The sequence below is a fragment of the Cyprinodon tularosa genome, unplaced genomic scaffold (assembly GCF_016077235.1).
Source record: "Cyprinodon tularosa strain WSP-4 unplaced genomic scaffold, ASM1607723v1 ctg629, whole genome shotgun sequence".
Taxonomy (NCBI): Eukaryota; Metazoa; Chordata; class Actinopteri; order Cyprinodontiformes; family Cyprinodontidae; genus Cyprinodon; species Cyprinodon tularosa.
Window position 1 is genome coordinate 324,900 of NW_024039373.1, and position 19,429 is coordinate 344,328.

Genomic DNA, 19,429 nt, shown 5'->3' on the forward strand with positions numbered 1-19,429 from the left:
TACTCTTATATAAATTCTTATCAAATTTGGAAATTACTTTATTAAATTTGGAAAACTAGGTTCTTTTTAGGAGAGCTTTGTGACGCCTGACACTCACAAGCAGTAGCCGGTGGCCGGTTCCCCACTAATTTAGAAAATTAAAACGAATTGACTCACCTTTAATGGTGAATTATGGGCCCTCGGGGTTCCACGCTCTCCAGCTGGTGCCTGCAGATCATCCGACGTCCCCTTTTTGCTTTCCTCCTGCAGCTGGCTCGCCAATTATGTCGTCTATAATTCTCTTCTTGACGACTTAAAATTGAAGCTAAGTTTTATAAAAATTCAAAGTTCTTAAAAAGCAGAAAAAGTCTCAAACAAAGATCAAAAAATTTAGGCAGAGGCAGCTGAGTCCAGGTCCAGTGTGTTTATTGCTAAACACAACACATTCACACTGAGCTGGTCACCGGTGAGCCAAAGCTGAACAAATGGTGAACACAGCTCCCTTTTATACATTTCTTATCGGTGGAAAACCCCCTTCAGAACATATTTCAGTCTTTGGTAAAGGTCACATTGATATTTATCTGCAAAACACGGTGACATTCATAGACACATCTCATTCTTGTGAGAGCAATCTCTCAGGCCATGAAAACATCTGGTGCATTCAAATCAGAAACTTATGACGGTTTAGTCACAAACATGTCAGAACACATCTTTCCCTTGCTTCAAGCCATGTCAGTCTGGCCTACTGCTCCCCCCTCGTGTCTTAGTCAAAGCATCACCCTTTCTGGGACCATTACCGCTCCGTGTGCCTTGAAAATAACAACTCTTTTTGTATGGCCAAATTTTGCTGAGCTGGGCAACCTTGAGATGTCAAATATTTCATTTTTATTGAGTGTGCTTTCTTATCACTAAGGGGCCTCAACCCTGCGTTGTCCTGCAGATTCCACTCCTTTTGGAACAGGTGCACACTCACTGCTCTGTTTTTCTCCTTTTTGGCCTTGAATGGCTCTCACTGCTCTGTTTTTCTCATTTTGGCATTGAATTGCTCTTATAACAGTATTTGGGAAAACAACTTTAAACTTATAAAACATTAACTTTATTTTATCTTATGATTAGTGCAGATTAATACACAACAATCTCATATTTACGAGATCAGTATCTCATAATTAGGAGATACTGATCTTGTAATTATGAGCTCTTATTTCCTAATTATGAGAGCGTTTATATATATTTGGTTATGCTTACTTGAGCCTGTGATGTAGAATCTCTCACATATCTGCATCTGTTAAACTGAACAGTTCTCTGTACCCAGGTCTAAAATGATATGCGTTGGAGTTCCACTCCTGTTTTTCATTTCATCAATAAATCCATCTATAACCCTGGGATTTCTACTTGTTGTCCTGATCGGTTTAAGGAATCTGACCCAAATGCAGAGAAACCACTCAGAGAACACGGAGAAAAGTTTAACAGGTTTAACAGGAGGTTGGATCTGGAACTCAGGGAACTTGTGAACCGGAACTGGAAAGTCAGAAGGGGAGATCACGGAGATCATTTCAGGGACCGTGGGATCCAGACTGCAGCTTGAATTATCCTGGAATGGGACTCACGTTTGAGGGGAGTCTTGTCAATCCTTGAATCCAGTCTGTGTCTGTTTATCCAGAGAAGAGGGAACTCGTTGGAGAGTGGATAGGTAGACAAACGTTGGACCCAGAGGAGTAATGGAGCGCACTGTCACTTGGATTTCCAATGGGAACTTGAACGGCTCATGTGGAGGTTTTCCCCTGCTCAGTGTGAACTCAGTAAATCCTTCCAGGGTGAGAAAGTCCAGGTATCCAGTTACACAGTAAGACTTCCTGCCGAAGAGCAAAGACAAAAACAACATAAGACTCAGAGAAACAAGGCTCAGGTTAGACTCAGCTAATCTCAGCTTGGCTAGAGTACCCAAAACTGGCAAACACTCTGGCGTCGAGGTAGTGACAGCCCACAGCTCAAATACTCCTCCAGTAATGAACCAACGAGTCGCAGGTGTGCAGGGAGGCCCAACGAGAACAGGGAACCACCTGGTGGTGGAGAGAGAAGAAACACACAAACAACCCACACAACTGGATCCTAAAACTTGTGGAGTAAGCATGCAGCGATATGACCATATGCAAAAATCCTTCAACAGCTCTCTTAATACAGATTCTGTTTGGTTTTAGTTTTTCATATGAATAGACCTGCTGCATGAAGTTGGGACCTGGTAGTTTTAAACTATTCTGAAGCTGTCATGATCTCTGTCATTGCTCCCCTGTCTAATTGGTCCTGCAGCTGATTAACCCCAATCATTTCCACCTGGTTATTCTGCTTTTTATGTTGCATGCTTGCCTTCCATCAGCGCCAGGTTATTCGAGCAGTTTGATAAGATTATCTTTTTCTCTTTTCCTGATTGTGACCTGTTTCTGCCCTGTGGATATGGAGTGATTTTTTCCTGCCATAAACGCTTTGAACTTTCCCACTGCCTGTCTCGCCTCAAATTATGGATCCAACATTCTGAGGTCATTACAGAAGCCTCAGCTCTCCTTGCGGATTTAGGATTTTGAGTTCTATGTGACACCACCAAGCCAGCTTAAATGTTTTTCAGACGCATTCATTTACAACCATAAAGCAGCCCGTGCTGGTTTAATTGCTCCTGCATGAAAAGTGTAAAGTCAGAGTTGACTTCTTCGCCTAAAAAATTTCTAAGGACTTACTTTAAAATGCTGACAAATTAAAATTAATTCAGTCCACATTAAGGAAACTCTGTATTTTCCAGTGTCACATACCTAAAAGTAAATAAATGCAGATTATGTCATAATGGGTGAGGGGCTCTAGCCCATATGCAGAACCACTCGGAGACAGGGTAAAGTTTAAAGGTTTATTTAAAGGAATGTTAACTAATTAAACAAGTCCAGGGTTTGGGAAACTGATCAGGATTTGGTTTCCCGCTGGTTTGGGGATGAGCTGAGCTGCAGAGGGGGGCGGGGGGGGGGGGGGGGGGGGGGACCTTGTGGATCCAGAGGCTGTTGGCAGGCCGAGGGCTAGCAGAGCTGAGTACTGACAGAGGGTGAACTAATGGCTTGGCTGAGACAGTCTGAGTGCTGGCGGGCAGGTTTCAGGTTGGGAACCCTGTGCTGGCAGGAGAAGAGCTGAGAGCTGGGCAGAGGCTGTCAGAATGCTGGCGGTCAGATTCCAGGCTTGGCTCTCTCTCTCTTCCTCTCTCTTGAGGACCATCTGAGGTGGGCGACCTTGAGGGTCCAGAGGCTGTCGGCAGGCTGAGGGGGTAGGAGGCAGAGCTTGGTTGAGTGTTTGCAGATTACTGGCTTGGGTTTCCCTTCTAGATTCTTCAGAGAGCGGGCAGGCAGGTCCTTGGCAGTAAAGATTCTCCTGGGTTCCTCAGAGATCAGGCGGGCAGATTTCCAACAAAGAAACTCTTCAGAGTTTTCAGGTTTTCAGGCAGGTTCAACCTGGGAAGAAGAAAGGAGAAAACGGATCAGGTTCAAGTTCAGGTTTCAAGGTGGTCAGAGATTCAGACAGGCAGGTTGGCTCAGGCTTGCTAACCATAACTGGCAAACACTCTGGCGCCGGAGTGTAGCTCTCCGCCTCCTTAAGTAGGGACCTCTTGATGAGCAGATGGAAAACAGGTGTTGCAGGTGAGCACCAGCCCTCAGGAAGGATTCCTTGGCGCCCTCTGGTGGGAAAGCCTCCGGATCCCAACAGATTAAATCTAACAACCCACTTAATTGTTCACGTTTCATGTAGCGGAGATCAGCAATGACTGTCCTTCAATATTATGAGATAAGATCTCATAATATTGAGATCAGGGTCTCATAATTGTGAGATAAATATCTCGTAATTATGAGAAAGATCTTGTAATTAAGAGATAATATCTCATAATTATGAGATGCTGATCTCAATATTATGAGATAAGCTTTCGGATTTTTATCTTTGGTGAATGCAATTTTTTTCTTTGGTGAAAGAAAACAAAAAATATCAGATCTCTAGCATCTTCTTCTCATGTTATGTTCTACAAAAAAATAGCGCCTGTTATTTATACCTGAACTGCCGTCAAAAATGAAAACAGATAAAGCAAACAAATATTGGTTAAAGGGAATCTGAAATGTTGATAGCTTACAGACTTTGTCCATTTTACCAGCATTCTTCAGATTTCCCATCTGACTCAGAATATTCAGTTTTATAAAAGAAATCCTAACGTTGGTTACTTACATTTCTCGAGTTCCACAAATCAAGACACTCTCCTGATTCTTTACAGAACTGCAATTAGAAGCTTTTGCCTGTTTTATCCTAAATAATATATAGTTTTTCAATTGGGACTAGTTTCGTAGCCTTATATTAATTTTGATAACCACCGTATTCTAGCGTTTTGTTGTTTTGTTTTTTTTTTTTAGCTTTAAGCACGCACGCGCACACATACAGACTAGAAAACAAGCAATCAGAAAGGGAGAAGGCGGAACTTAAGGCAGAAAAATCAGAGAGTGGTTTCATATTTGCTGGTGATTCACTGCACCAGAAGGGACAGAAGAAGAATCAGAGCTTCTCAAAAGACCGCCATAGTGCAAACAGCACATTTCTAGGTATTTACTAGCTAAGCAGAAGGCAGTCGCACCTTCAATGCAAAATGATCAAGAAATAAGTTTTAAAAAATCTTAAATTGAGTGTATTTGCCCTTAATTTGTATAGGTAAATAAGATAATTTGCCACTGGAATAAGAAGTTTTACTCTTAAAATAAGATAATTAGATAATATGCACTTGAAATAAGACAATGCAATTGTTTTTTCTTATTTTATATGTAAATGATCTTGTCTCACTAACCTCACTTCAAGAAAAAAACACTTATTTTAAGAAAACATGTCTTATTTAGATTAAATTTTTTGCACTGTTGTCACTGGGTCCACACACACCTGGTGATGCAGCAGCAAAGGATGGTCCAGAAGCAGACGATGGTCAAGAAGCTGTTTCTGTCAATATATATATATATATATATATATATATATATATATATATATATATATATATATATATATATATATATATATATATATATATATATTTATATATATATATGAACCACTATGCCTCAAACTGGGGATATGGAACCTGATCTTTTTTGTAACTGTCTCACTAAACAGACATCTTGCATCAAATACCTCTGACTTTTCTTCTTCTGGCTTCTCTGGCGGGCTGTACTCAGCGGCCTGCTCCTCCTCGACCCTTCCCTGGATATTTCTGGTGGTCTCTCGGGGAGCGATGAAGGGTTCAAGGAAGGACAGGACCCTTCATCTGCTGCTGCACCACTTCTCTTACTTTCTCTTTCTTTAGCTCTCTTGCATATTTATCCCTTAAGGTTTTCCACCTCTTCCTGTATACATCCTCTGAATAAACATTTATTGAGCAGTGTGAAATTAGCAGTAGATTGAAGGAGTATGTTTACCATTGTAAAAGCCTAGATAACTTATCAGAGAGTCCGATTTCCTCGCTAATGATCCTCCAGGCAAGGTCCTTTCTGCTCCTTTCTCTATTCTGATAGCATGATTGGTCATAAATAACCGGATGAGAGAGCAACCAGCAATGATCAATTTCTATTCCATGTTAAAGAATTCCCAGGTTTTCTCCGTCTTTCCATCCAGTCTTCCCATTCAGTTTGGTGGAGTTTCTCTCGGACTGGTTGATGTGGCACTGCTCCTGCTGATCAAGATGCACTGCAAGACCATTTGCTGTGCTGTGATGTGCGTCAATCATTAACTTTGCATGTAAACTAGCTGTTTTTGCTGCCTGTGCTGCTTGTGGTGTGAACTTAGCATAAGGCAGGAAACTCTGCATGAAAAAAACAGGCTAGTGATCATGTCAATCTGGGTAGATTACGAACATGTGAGTCACTAACCTGGTCTAATAGTTCTAGTTCTTATAGCGGATGAGGTTGTTTCCAGCCTTTTAACTGCCGACAAGACGCAGCGGACACTGCCCAGAGTGTCCCAGACACTAAGGCCCCAGAGACCAGAGAACAGGCAGGGGATCAGATCCAGACAAAGGAAGCCAAAGCAAGTGTCAAAGAGATGCACAGGAGTCCAGGCCAGAAGATCTGAGATCTGAAGAGGTACGGAAGGGAAATACAGGACAATGTCAGGAGAAAAAAAAATGTAATTCCCTTTATTTTCCCTCAGTGGGGAGCAGTGTGGGGTTAAGGGTTTTGCTCAGTAACCCAGAGTGGAGGCTGCGGGGATCGAACCGGTTACTTGCAACCTCCTAAGAGATCAAGTACACTGCTCTAACCACTAACCACTCCCCAAGGAAGCAGTCCCAGGTAGTAATGGGACATCTGAAGCCAGGCTCTGAGATATGTGCCAAGTAAAAAGGGGGCATGTCTAATGAATGTCTTGTGGAACCGGTAACAAATGATGCCTCATGTTACTGTTATCATGCCACTGCAGCATTTCGCAAGTCAGATTTGAAAATAAAAGCTCAATGAAACATGCTACTCTGTGGGTTGTTGTAGTTAGGTTGGTCGCATATCAGCGGAGATGGAATCTGAGTATATCATAATAGCATTATTTGAGGGAAGAATGGAGTCAGCAAAAGAAAGGAAGACCTCTCCTATTTGGGAGTACTTTGAAATTACTGCTCAAAACAAGCTTTAATAAAGTGTGTTTGCACACTAACTGATGGCAATTTCCTCATTAACTCTTATTTTGTGTTATTGGACATATTGGTTTGTATTTCAGGAGAAGTGTTTGATGTGTTGTTTGAAGCTGATCTACATTAATGACACCTTATCTTAATTTAATAATTTATTGTTTAAACTGTCTAAATTAGCCGACAAAGAAACTGCCTTAAATCAGACAATGTGGAAAAAAGTCCTATTTATTGATAAATATAACTAACACTTAAATACACTGAAATTTAGTTGTTTGTTCAGCAATGTCTCAAACAGGAGATACAGACTAAATACTTTTTGAAGAACGCTTTTTTGTGGGGAGATAACTTTAAATTTCCAGGAAAAAAAGTAATGAATAGACAGCATACAGTCCATCTTTTTTGCAACAATCAATCCACAACATCAACTAAGATCATTTCTGTATTAAAGGGATTATTGTTGGTATAAATAATTGTATTTACTTAAAAGTAAATTACACATGTGTATAACAAAATACTTTATTTTGACAATATTACACTCATTAATTTCTTTTATGAGTTTTGAAATATGTCATAGTGTCTGTGCTGCAGCAACCGGTTTTGGTGCTGCCGTTGACCAGTCACCGATGAGCAATGAATGAAGCATCAAGTAATGAACATTGGGTTGGAGGCCTAAATTGGAGGCCTAAATTGCTTCATGAGGCTTCATTTGGCCACCACTAGTTCCAGGTTCAGTTACCAGTCAGAATCCAGCAGGATTCAGAAGACAGGTCAGGCAAAAAGATCAGAACGGGAACAGGCAGGCTTATAGGCCCAAAGGTAGAATGGGTTGGGATCAGGTAATCAGAAAACACTAATACTCGCTAGAAGACTCTAACCAAGGGCTCAAAATCACTGGCACTGATGACTGGTAGAAGGCAGGTTAAATGGAGACTGGAGCAGTTGAAACAAATTAGTAGTAATGAGAAACACGGCAAAGCTAGGCAGGTGAATAAAATAAGTAATCGAGCCAGTCACCAGCACCACGATCATGACAATATCAAACATATTAGTAATCGGTCTCCGCCAGTCATGTGACATTTGTTGCTAAGACGCCATTTTTTGGGGAAAAGGCGTAGTGTAAACAACCGCAGCATAGCTAAACGAAGGACTAAAGGATTGAGTTTGTTTCTCTGACTATATGGAAAAAAGTAAGCAGAATGTGAAATTATCGTACCGGTGTCGTGCCAAGGTAGTTATCCCTGTGAAAATTTGTATCCCCTCGTCGGGAGCGCGCACGGAGTAGGAAGGACAACCCGAGTTAACTCCGCCTCAATTCCAACGTGCAGAACTTGAAATTTGAAAGGTTTTATGTGTATGAAAGTTGAGCTTTACTGTTTTATTCTTTACTTCACATGTTATAGCAGAATATCGCCAGTGATATCTAAAACTAATAATAAAACACAAACGTTTGCTTGAAAGCTGGTCGCTGACAGCAGTGTCTACTCCTTCCTCTGAAAGCAAACAGATCCTTGTTCTTTTCCATACGTCCCTTAAAATCTCTCATTGTTTCACAGTGTCCAAATGTTCTCATCCCATTGAAAACTGTTGTAAACCATATACTTGTAATAAAAATGAAATAGAAAATGGAGTGCACGTGTAATCATTAAAGACTATATGCAGAAGGAAAATAATTTTTTCCTGGTTGAAATTTAGTACTTAAATCTATATTTGTGTTTATAGTAACTTACAATTTATCTATGTTGTACTGTCCTTAATAAACAGTTTGTGTTCTAACATCAGCCGTTTTATTTCATCCCATATTGCCAAAACTGGCAATATGGGATGAAATAAAACCTACTGTAATCTGTTCCCCCAGTCTAAATCAGGCAAAAAAGGCCCCAGCTTTTTCATTTTTGGCTTATAAGCATCTTTTATGATGACAATTTATTCCTGAAACTTTGGGTGTTATGGACCTTTATTTCTTAAAGTTACAAGGAGGGAACAAATTATAGCAGGCCACCTGCTATAATCTGTTCCCCCTGTCTAAATCAGACAAAAAAAGGCCCCAGCTTTTCCATTTTTGGCATCATAAAAGATGCTTATAAGCCAAAAATGAAAAAGCTGGCGCCTTTTTTGCCTGATTTAGACAGGGGGAACAGATTATAGCAGTTGGTCTGCTATAATATGTTCCCCCCTTATAACTTTAAGAAATAAAGGTCAATCAACTCCAAAGTTTCAGGGGTTAGTTGTCATCATGAAAGATGTTTATAAGCCAAAAATGGAAAAGCTGAGACCTTTTTTGCCTGATTTAGAAAGGGGGAACAGATTATAGCAGGTGGCCTGCTATAATTTGTTCCCCCCTTATAACTTTAAGAAATAAAGGTCCATCACATCCAAAGTTTCAGGAATAAATTGTCATAATAAAAGATGCTTATAAGCCAAAAATGAAAAAGCTGGGGCCTTTTTTGTCTGATTTAGACAGGGGGAACAGATTACAGCAGGTTTTATTTCATCCCAGATATAAGTACTAAATTTCAACCAGGAAAAAATTATTTTCCTTCTGCATATAGTCTTTAATGATTACACGTGCACTCCATTTTCTATTTCAGGGATAACTACCTTGGCACGACACCGGGACTGGCAGCCTCTCACAAAACACGATGGTGTCATTTCTGGTAAATAATTGTGCCGAAAGAACAGCCGCGTGTGGCTTATCTCGACTTTCCACCTAATATGGTGGTTTTCCCATGATGCACCGCGCCCGAGGTAAACAAATGACGTCACGTGGCGGAGACCTTTTTTTTTTTTTTTTTTTTTTAGAGGTTTTTATTAATTCTAAAATATGCTGTGCAATTTTGGATAAAATCGGAGAGCCCAAACACCAGGAAAGGTAGCATTGGCTAATCTCTTTTTGCACTTATTTTAATACAGGCTACTTATGAAAGCACCAACACCATAGCTGCTAAAACAGATGTTGGCTAACAACATTGTTGTAGCTACTCTATACATTGAAAATAAAGCATTCAACTTTTTTTTTGTCTGTCTTAATGCGTTACATATTTTGAAATGTGGTGCTCTGTCTATGCAACATTTTTTGAGGAGACTTTTAAAAAAGGATTTGTCAGTGAACTAAGCCAAACGAGTCGGATCCCAAAGCATTTACGCATTTCCCATCAGCGGGAGTAACTCCTCCCCTTTTCTTGCGGAACGCTATCCGTCTCCATGGTTACGGGGTTGGACACTTTTTCGTTTTGTACAGTTTCAACATCGCTGCTAACAGGTACGCTAAACTGGATAAAATCACAGAACCATAATGAGCTATTCTGTAACCCAGAGTACTACTAGGACCAAAGATACAACTAGAGCTGTGATCACGGAGCGGCCTTTTGACTGTTTATATGGTAAGTGAACGCAGCGAAAGCTATGAAAACGCTGGATTATATCCTGCACTTATCTTGTTTACCTTCATTAAACCTTATATGGCAGATCCCGTTTACACCGTGTCATCAGAGGTGGACCGCAACAGGGCTATTCTCAAAGCCTATGCGACCACTGTGAACTACGTGAGTTATTGGTTCATCTACTGATCTGTTCAACATAACAGTCAGGGCCTTATATATATATATATATATATATATATATATATATATATATATATATATATATTATTAGTTGTTTTATTTACATCCATAAAGAAAGTATTTTCCTCATAGCCTATAGTTTGACAACTATAGATTATTAATTTTCTTATTTTCTAAGAAGCAAGAAATAATATGTACAAAGGAAAATAATGATAATAAACTAATTGTGAAGTGACGGGCTTTAAGATTAGATGTAAAACATAATGACAATCTCCAGATCTCTTTTGGTAATTTCAAACTCTCAAAACAACATGCCTGAGGAAATGGAGAGTAATAGTAATGATGGTAAACTTGAGACATTTCTGCCAGAAAAAGTTAGTGTAAACTTGTAAATGTGACGTGCGGACTGGTGACAGCAAAGGTCACTTTGTTTTTTTCTATATATATTAATCACATGAAATATGTGCCATCCAGCATTTCCCTAGTTGAATACAGATATATAAGTGTTTAGTTTGAGAGCATTGTTGGCATTAAGTACATTACTTTATCTTTCTTATGGGAACTGAAACTCACACGTGTCTGCCAATTGCATTACCCAGTATTAAAATGTAAAATAAAAACAGAAGAGTCCAAAACATAACTCTTTAACACCATCTTTATAGAGGCAAAGTAAAAACATTATTATAATCAAATAGATAAATGGATTTAAGGCCTTCTTTTAGTTTTTTTGTGACGATTTCCCATCAAAAACATGATTTTAAGATTAGAACATTACATCAGACCAAATATATAGTGACATTTAATTTTATCTTTGGGATTATTACAGTATTTTAGATTTTTGAATTAAATATAATATTGCTTCAGACAATTTTTAGTTCAGAATTGTTGGCTTTCTGAAATTATGCTGAATTATGCTTAAAAGTAATCTGACAAGCAAGCCACTAAAAATTGCAAATCTCTTGAAAATCTACTAGAAGTAATATAACCGTGTAATACAACCTGAACCCACATATAGGACCTGGACCCACAGGAGCAATTATCTAATCTGCAGACAGTTTTATCTGGAGCCCACTTCTACTCTGATTCCCAAATTTGAAGTTGCATTGTACTCACATAAAAAAAGGTGGTATTATTTATAATAAACTACAGGAAAGACTTGAGAAAAGCAGCACCTGGAACCTGGGGACACATAAATAGAATAACCCACCACTAGTTGAAACCAGAGGAGGTATAAAAGTGACATGGAAACCATGGGAGACCAATCAACGCCACACCGAACAGCTGAGTGAAAATGACATGACAAAAGAAACATGTAAAATAAAAAAGCAGAATGAACAAAGGGAGCTAAACCGAAAAGTAGAAGCAAAAGTAAAATGTAAGAATATGAATTAAAATCCACAGAAAACACTAATAATGATAATAATAATAGTAACTAATGAACATAACACAATATAAGGGTTGGTGGATGTTGTTGTGGACCCAAATGCAGAGTAGAGGAGGCAGCGATAGTTCTTGGAGGTTTAATTGTAAAGCAGATGGTACAAAAACATAAATGCAGAAATAACAGGCTGGGAACTCAGGAAACAAAAACTAGAGAAGTTCGGGAGAAACATACAAGACGAAACAAAGAGAACCTAGCACTGGGGAACTGCAGAGGAGCAGTGTATATGGGAGACAGAACAAGGAGTGGAGTGATCAGCTAATTGGGAGCAGGTGAGGACAGAAGCAGCTAGAATGGAGCTAAGGGGAAAGAAATGGGCACAAGAGGGCAACAAAGAGTAAACAGGGAAAACATGGTTTAACTGTAACTAGAAAATAACTTAAAGGGGAATAAAACAGATGACTACAAAAAATAAGGAATGACCAAGGGAAAAACTAGAGGATAAGAGAAGGGACTGGAAATAAATGAAGCCATGGAAAACATAACCTAAACATAAGAGAACGAATAACTAAGTTAAACTAGTCAAATGAATAAATAATTGCAAAAATGCTGAAAAGAGATATCAAGGAAGACTAAAACTAAAAATTCAAAAATTATATTAATCTTGACAATACAGAATAACATAAAATAAGGAATAGCTGAGAACCCAAAATGAAAACTTACACAGAACCAAAAAGTTCAGATCATGGCACACAAAAGAATTATACTTAATGTTAAGACCTTGACATCAATATTGCATCCTAAATCAAATTAAAACAAAGCAGCAGTGGATTGTGACACATTGTTGCTTTGATGTTTCAATATTTTTTTATATTTTTCTTTTTATCTCATTTAGAGAAAGGTTGTTGATTTCGAGTCTATATTTAGCAGCCAACCTCGGTACACTCTCAAACTGGACGCAGTGCCATCCTATGCTAATGACTGGCGAGGACGGGCTGTACAGTGCAGGGAGGTCCTGCAGAAACTGGCCGGGTGAATAAAATCAGCAGTTCGGTTTTCTGAATCATTCCAGTAGAACAATGCTTCTTCATTATTCTAATTATGACTGCGTTATCTTTGTTACAGAGTTAATCCAAACCCTCATAAATGCCCTGTGACCGGAGCTAATTACTGGAAATACATTAAAAGGTTTGATTTGTCTGAATATATTCTAATGTTTTAATTTTAACATGCTGCATTTATTTACCTTGCTCTAGGAGAGTTTAAATATACAAAATGATGCATAGATAATGAATAAAAATAGATATATGAATTTTTTTTGCTCTCATTTTAGTCCTGTGATTCCGTTTGAACAAAGCTTTCCACCAGATGTTGTATTTGAATTTTCTGGGTAGGTTCTATATGTTTATTAAGTAGCTTAACCTTTTTTCAGTATCACTGTTTCAATTCGAAGCACATGCTGTGTTTGACTGTAAAATCACTGCAGGGAAGATTTTGAAGCCAGTGAGGAGGAGCAGCAACCCGCCCAGCGCACAGTGGGGGTTCAGACAGACTACAGAGAAAATGAAACGCAGACTGACCCCTACAGCCCTGAGTATGTGCTGCATCCTGGGACAGGTCCCTCCGAGATCCTGCAACTGGCATCGTTGACTTGGGGTGTGAGATCAGCTGCGACCACCTTCACTTTACAAGCATGAAATCTAAATCTCACAGACATACAATTTAATCCCTGCCTCTCAGGTCACGGCTTGCCAGCAGGCCTCGCTGAGGTGGAAATGATAGAGCGGATGCGTGCCAAGCAGGTTTGGGAAGCCAGCCTCCCTCCGATGCATGACCTGAGCCAGCTCGACAAGAGGAGGCGAATGATCGTGGAGATGGAGGCCAAGGAGTGGGCTTTCAGGGAAGAGGAAATCCAAAAGTCAGTTGTTGAGTGCATCAAACACTTTTTCATCTACAACCTCAAAATATATATAAAAAAAACATCATCGTAAGTTCCAATAATAAAAAAAATTCTTAAACAATAAAAAATTATCTTAACAAAGAATGAGATATTACATCATTTATAAAGTTAAATCTCCAATCTGTGCCACCATGCAGCCCTCCTTCCTGTTCCTTTTAAGGAAAAGAAACTTTTTACCAGCAGCAATAAATTAGACATATTAAGACATTTTCAAATTGTGTTTTCTTAAAGTTTAACATTTAGAACTCCTCCTTTACACCCTAAGACGTAGATTTTAGGTTGTTTTTCTTCTGATTTTCTTACATAGTGTAACCTTGAGTTTAAAAATCAGGATAATTTTACTGATGGAAAGTGTTATAAATGATCGAAACTTATGATTAATCATTTTTATTGTTAAATAATGGACTTCAGAAATGTTTAGAAGTTTTCCTTTAACCCTTTCCACCATTGTCAGCAATTATTTGTTTTCTATGCTGATTGATGTTGGTCTTCCTGTCTTGGTGTTGTGTTAGCTAGCAATTTAGCATTTAAAATCAGTACTTTCCTTTTGTTTGTTTTTACTTCAGACACTACTATTCCAGTTTAGCTTTATTTCCGTGGAATTTTTTTAATCTTCTCTATTAAACTTGTGTATATATCCCATACCTTATTATCAACCTTCAAATATAACAAATATTAAATAGTTTGTTTTTTAAGGTGAAACTAAACCCTTAGCATATCTTTGTTGACCAGGCTGCACGATGCCCGCCTTGCTGTGCTAATGGATCTGCGGCTGCAGGGAAATGAAGCTGAGAACGAAGCTGCAAATAACAGATTAACCCAAATATACGCTGCGCGCCTGAGAGAAAAGGATCTCAAGCTGGAGAAAATCCACAAAGTCTACATGAGGTGTAAGGCCTCCAATTGTGTTGATGGGACCTTCTTATTAAACAAGATGTTTACGATCTTTTAGATGCCTCTGATCTTATTCTTATTTCTGCAGCACTTAGAAAACTGGAAGCTAAGAGGATGCACATAGAGGGAAAACTACAGCAGGTAGGAGTAGAGAAATCTTTTAAGCAACGGAAGAAACAATCTAAAGACATCAAGACTGGGAAGAAGTCTGCTGTAGAAAAAGCTGTGAAAAAACTTAACGATTACAAGGTAAAGATCGTTCTTACTGAGTATAGAATCTAAAATCTGGCAACACATTCATTATTAATTATCACTAAACAGGCCCTCAGTGAGGAAGAGGCTGTGGAAACGAAAGAGAAGAGGCTTCGTCTTCTGATCAAAAAGGAGAAGCCTCCTCCTGCTGCTGTCACTCCAACGGTAGAAACCCCCCCTGAGGTGAGTTAGATGCAGTCTGTATTTTGCTTTTAATCTATTCATTGCGGAAAACCGAAGGTACCCACAGCCCCTTAATGGGAGCAGAAGGAAAACATGTTCCTGACCCTTCTTTTTAGATCAAACTCTGATAACTGTGGCATGTCTATATGTTCATCCCGTTATACTCTGATACCCTAAGGTTAAAATCCACAATCCATCTAGCTATCCGACCTTATCAACCTGATCTGTAAAGACCAGCTTGATAAGGTCATAATGGGAAACAAAAACAAAAATAAAACACATGGCAGAAGAAGATTAGATGATAAAACATAATCTGCCTTTTTGACCTACATAGGATACAATGAAGCATGGTAGGGACAACAGTGCACAAAAGGAAGGCTTTTTACTTAATCATTGACATTCTCATCTAGTCTGACTAGGCTTGAATTACTGTCAAGAAGAAAGGGCAAATTATCTCTGGAGGTGTAGGGAATACATACATTTACTCCCTCTATAAATAGAAATTTCATATGTTATCATATTTTAATTTTACAATACTAAAGCTGAGTTAAATATAACAAGGAACACTGAGGAGTATCAAACTTGCATGGAGCTTTTTCAGAAAAAAGTCTTTGTGAACTACCTTATGTACAGGTGCTGGTCATAAAATTAGAATATCATGAAAAAGTAGATTGATTTCAGTAATTCCATTTAAAAAGTGAAACTTGTATATTATATTCATACATTACATATAAACTCATATATTTCAGATGTTTATTTTGTTTAATTTTGATGATTACAAATGACAACAAATGAAAATCTCAAATTCATCATATCAGAAAATTAGAATATTGTGAAAAGGTTCAAAATTGATGGCCCCTGGTGCCACACTCTAATCAGCTAATTAACTCAAACCACCTGCAAAAGCCTTTAAATGGTCTTTCAGTCTAGTTCTATAGGCTACACAATCATGGGGAAGACTGCTGACTTGACAGTTGTCCAAAAGACGACCATCGACACCTTGCACAAGGAGGGCAAGACACAAAAGGTCATCGCTAAAGAGGCTGGCTGTTCACAGAGCTCAGTGTCCAAGCACATTAATAGAGAGGCGAAGGGAAGGAAAAGATGTGGTCGAAAAAAGTGTACAAGCAAGAGAGATAACAACACCCTGGAGAGGATTGTGAAACAAAACCCATTCAAAAATGTGGGGGAGATTCACAAAGAGTGGACTGCAGCTGGAGTGAGTGCTTCAAGAACCACCACACACAGACGTATGAAAGACATGGGTTTCTGCTGTCGCATTCCTTGTGTCAAGCCACTCTTGAACCACATACAGCGTCAGAAGCGTCTTGCCTGGGCTAAAGAGAAACAGGACTGGACTGCTGGTGAGTGGTCCAAAGTCATGTTCTCTGATGAAAGTAAATTTTGCATTTCCTTTGGAAATCAAGGTCCCAGAGTCTAAAGGAAAAGAAGAGAGGCACTTCATCCACGTTGCTTGAAGTCCAGTGTAAAGTTTCCACAGTCAGTGATGGTTTGGGGTGCCATGTCATCTGCTGGTGTTGGTCCATTGTGTTTTCTGAGGTCCAGGGTCAACGCAGCCACATACCAGGAAGTTTTAGAGCACTTCATGCTTCCTGCAGCTGACCAACTTTTTGGAGATGCAGATTTCATTTTCCAACAGGACTTGGCACCTGCACACAGTGCCAAAGCTACCAGTACCTGGTTGAAGGACCATGGTATCCCTGTTCTTAATTGGCCAGCAAACTCTCCTGACCTTAACCCCATAGAAAATCTATGGGGTATTGTGAAGAAGAAGATGCAATACACCAGACCCAACAATTCAGAAGAGCTAAAAGCCACTATTAGAGCAACCTGGGCTATCATAACACCTGAGCAGTGCCACAGACTGATCGACTCCATGCCACGCCGCATTGCTGCAGTAATACAGGCCAAAGGAGGCCCAACTAAATACTGAGTGCTGTACATGCTCATACTTTTCATGTTCATACTTTTCAGTTGGCCAACATTTCTATAAATCCTTTGTTTTTATTGGTCTTCAGTAATATTCTAATTTTCTGATATGATGAATTTGAGATTTTCATTTGTTGTCATTTGTAATCATCAAAATTAAACAAAATAAACATCTGAAATATATGAGTTTGTATGTAATGTATGAATATAATATACAAGTTTCACTTTTTAAATGGAATTACTGAAATCAATCTACTTTTTCATGATATTCTAATTTTATGACCAGCACCTGTATCTTTATTCAGGAGGGTGAGCAGACAGAGTTTGCAGTAATTTGTTTGCAAAAACTACTCAGAGGAAGAAGAACCCAATATGAGGTCTGTATCTGCTTACATTATGTCTTATGATTCCTGAAGTCTTTCTTACATGGGTTTTAGTGCATCGTCTGTGTCTCTCTTTTTTTCCATTTTGTTCCGTAGATGTTTCAGGGTAAAGAGAACAATCAAGAGCTCATCAGGGAGCTGAGGAAACTCCACGCTCTGCAGAGTGAGGAGCAGGAGCTAAATAAAGCTGAAAAAAAACATATAATGACTCTGAAGGAAAAGAGGGATGAGCAGATGAACAAGGTGAAGGACATTTTAACAACTCATAAAGTTTACAAGCTCGTCAATCCTCTGATTGCACCCTCTCTTTTCCTCCATAGGCCTTGCAGGAGGAAGCATGTCAGGCAGCAGTGGTTGGTCAGACCCTCACACAGCTGTTTGATAGCTTGTCCAAGGAGCTGGTTCTGCTCCAGGAGGAGCGCAGAATCCATGCTTTCACACTGATGGCTGAAAGAGAGCGACGCAAGCGGGAGGCAGAGGAGAGCGGGAGGCGTCAGTTGGAGGAGCGTAGACGCAGAGAAGGAGATGAGATTTTCAGACAAGTGTGTCCATCATTTTGTGCCATCAGGAAAAACACCTTTAATGAAAACAGGACATGTAGACCTTTCTGCAGGAGTATATATAAATATATATGTATATGTAGATAGATATATAGATATATGTATATATATATATATATATATAGAGAGAGAGAGAGTAGAATTGTGATTTTATTTGCTAAAAAAAAAACATAACGGGAGAGTATTGTTTGATGATACATAGTTTTAATTCTCAACTAAAAGTGTAATTGAAGAGAGCATTCCAACACCATGATACTGCCAACACTGTGTTTAAAGGTAAAGAATGTAGGTTCAGGGAATGGGTTTTAACTTTATTTAGTTTTCAGCATGAATATGTAAGTAAAATATGGTTAAATTCGATCCTAAGAAATAAACCTTTAATGTGTCAGATAGTGCAGGTGCACCAGGAAAGTGTGGATATGTATTTAGAGGACATCATTTTGGGATATGTGGAGCGTGTGGCTGATGAGCAGAGCAGAGAGGAGATCCGTAGGAAGGCAGAGCAGCTCAACGATGTTGCTTACGCTCTTGAAAAAAGGTAAATTATGACTTTTATGTCTTTGTTTAGGTTTTTTGGGGGGGAAATTAAAGGCTGAAAATGAAATAGTGTGTATATTTTGTGTAGCTTGGACAGTTGTCAGTCGGAGGAGATTGTGTCAGAGCTGGTGTACAGCTTTCTTATCCCTGAAGTTGAGAAGATTAACATCAGAAAAAGAGGTTCGTTTTTACAAACTTATGTAAGGAAAAAGTAAATAAAAAAAAACTAACATGAAATCTAAAAAAAAAAAGCTAAGTAAATTTTCACTGCTTTTTCTCAATCATATCTGACATTTCTCCCCCAGTACACTTGAAGCAGCAGAGACACTTGGAGGCAGCTCAGAGCATCATTCAGGGACTTGAGGCGCCCACTGGAACCCATCGTCCTGAATCGCCACAGGTGACCATCTCTGGTGTAGGAACCTCTAGACAGGCTGAGGACGAGATGAACGGCCAAGAGAAGCTGGAATAACATAATCAAGCTTCCCGGATTCTAAGTAAAGACGTATACAAAGATTAAAAGGCTAGGCTTTAATATCTGATCCAAAACTGTTGTTTTTTTTATTAAAGCAGTCTCATAAATCTAATTCTATCTATTAAGAAATTAAATCCCATTGAAGTATTATTTAATTCAATACCCAAGTGAGGCTGCAAGATTTACAAGTCTTGAGTATATAAAGATTGTACAGCTGGAGGGGATTTTAAAACACGCTATAACTGTGAATCTGACAGATGAGATGAGATATTATCATTTGGATGTATATGTATTTTTGAGAAAGGTTTCATAAATATTTAAGAAGTCTGCTTTTTAAAAATCAGCTCCAAAGTGTTTTTTTTGTGTCTGTTTTGAATTGGCCTTTGAGATGTCATGAATATCCAACATGCAACAAATTCCTTAATAAGTTGTGTTTGGTGTGTTTATTTGAGATGTTTAATAAAAGTATTGCAAAAAAAAAGTTTCTGTCATTGTTTTCTTTTTCATTTCTGATGTCTCTGACTTTTTAATAAACAATACAGATTCTTAAAATACGCTCATTGAGATAAAAAAGCAAAGGTTGATTTGTGAACATGAATGGATTTATGACATGCTGCAACAGTTACAATAGTTCCCTTTTAAAAG

At 38.8% G+C, this 19,429-nt stretch overlaps 1 protein-coding gene across 1 annotated transcript; it reads left to right on the forward strand.

The window, feature by feature from the left end:
- The first annotated feature begins 9,858 nt into the window (after positions 1-9,858).
- On the forward strand, positions 9,859-19,212 carry cfap91 (cilia and flagella associated protein 91). The gene is made up of 16 exons (XM_038308026.1): positions 9,859-10,029; positions 10,115-10,191; positions 12,486-12,622; positions 12,716-12,778; positions 12,924-12,980; positions 13,077-13,246; positions 13,331-13,508; positions 14,283-14,440; positions 14,533-14,693; positions 14,766-14,879; positions 17,135-17,206; positions 17,309-17,455; positions 17,533-17,754; positions 18,162-18,310; positions 18,398-18,489; positions 18,615-19,212. The coding sequence occupies exons 1-16, from the start codon at positions 9,942-9,944 to the stop codon at positions 18,779-18,781; spliced, it is 2,052 nt and encodes a 683-aa protein (XP_038163954.1). The 5' UTR covers positions 9,859-9,941; the 3' UTR covers positions 18,782-19,212.
- Positions 19,213-19,429: the final 217 nt, after the last annotated feature.

Excerpts from the sequence above, each read along its gene's own strand:
- cfap91 (XM_038308026.1), top strand. The coding sequence starts at position 9,942 with ATGAGCTATTCTGTAACCCAGAGTACTACTAGGACCAAAGATACAACT. Across the intron at positions 14,441-14,532 it reads CCACAAAGTCTACATGAGGT|CACTTAGAAAACTGGAAGCT; the intron begins GTAAGGCCTCCA and ends TTATTTCTGCAG. Across the intron at positions 14,694-14,765 it reads AAAAACTTAACGATTACAAG|GCCCTCAGTGAGGAAGAGGC; the intron begins GTAAAGATCGTT and ends ATCACTAAACAG.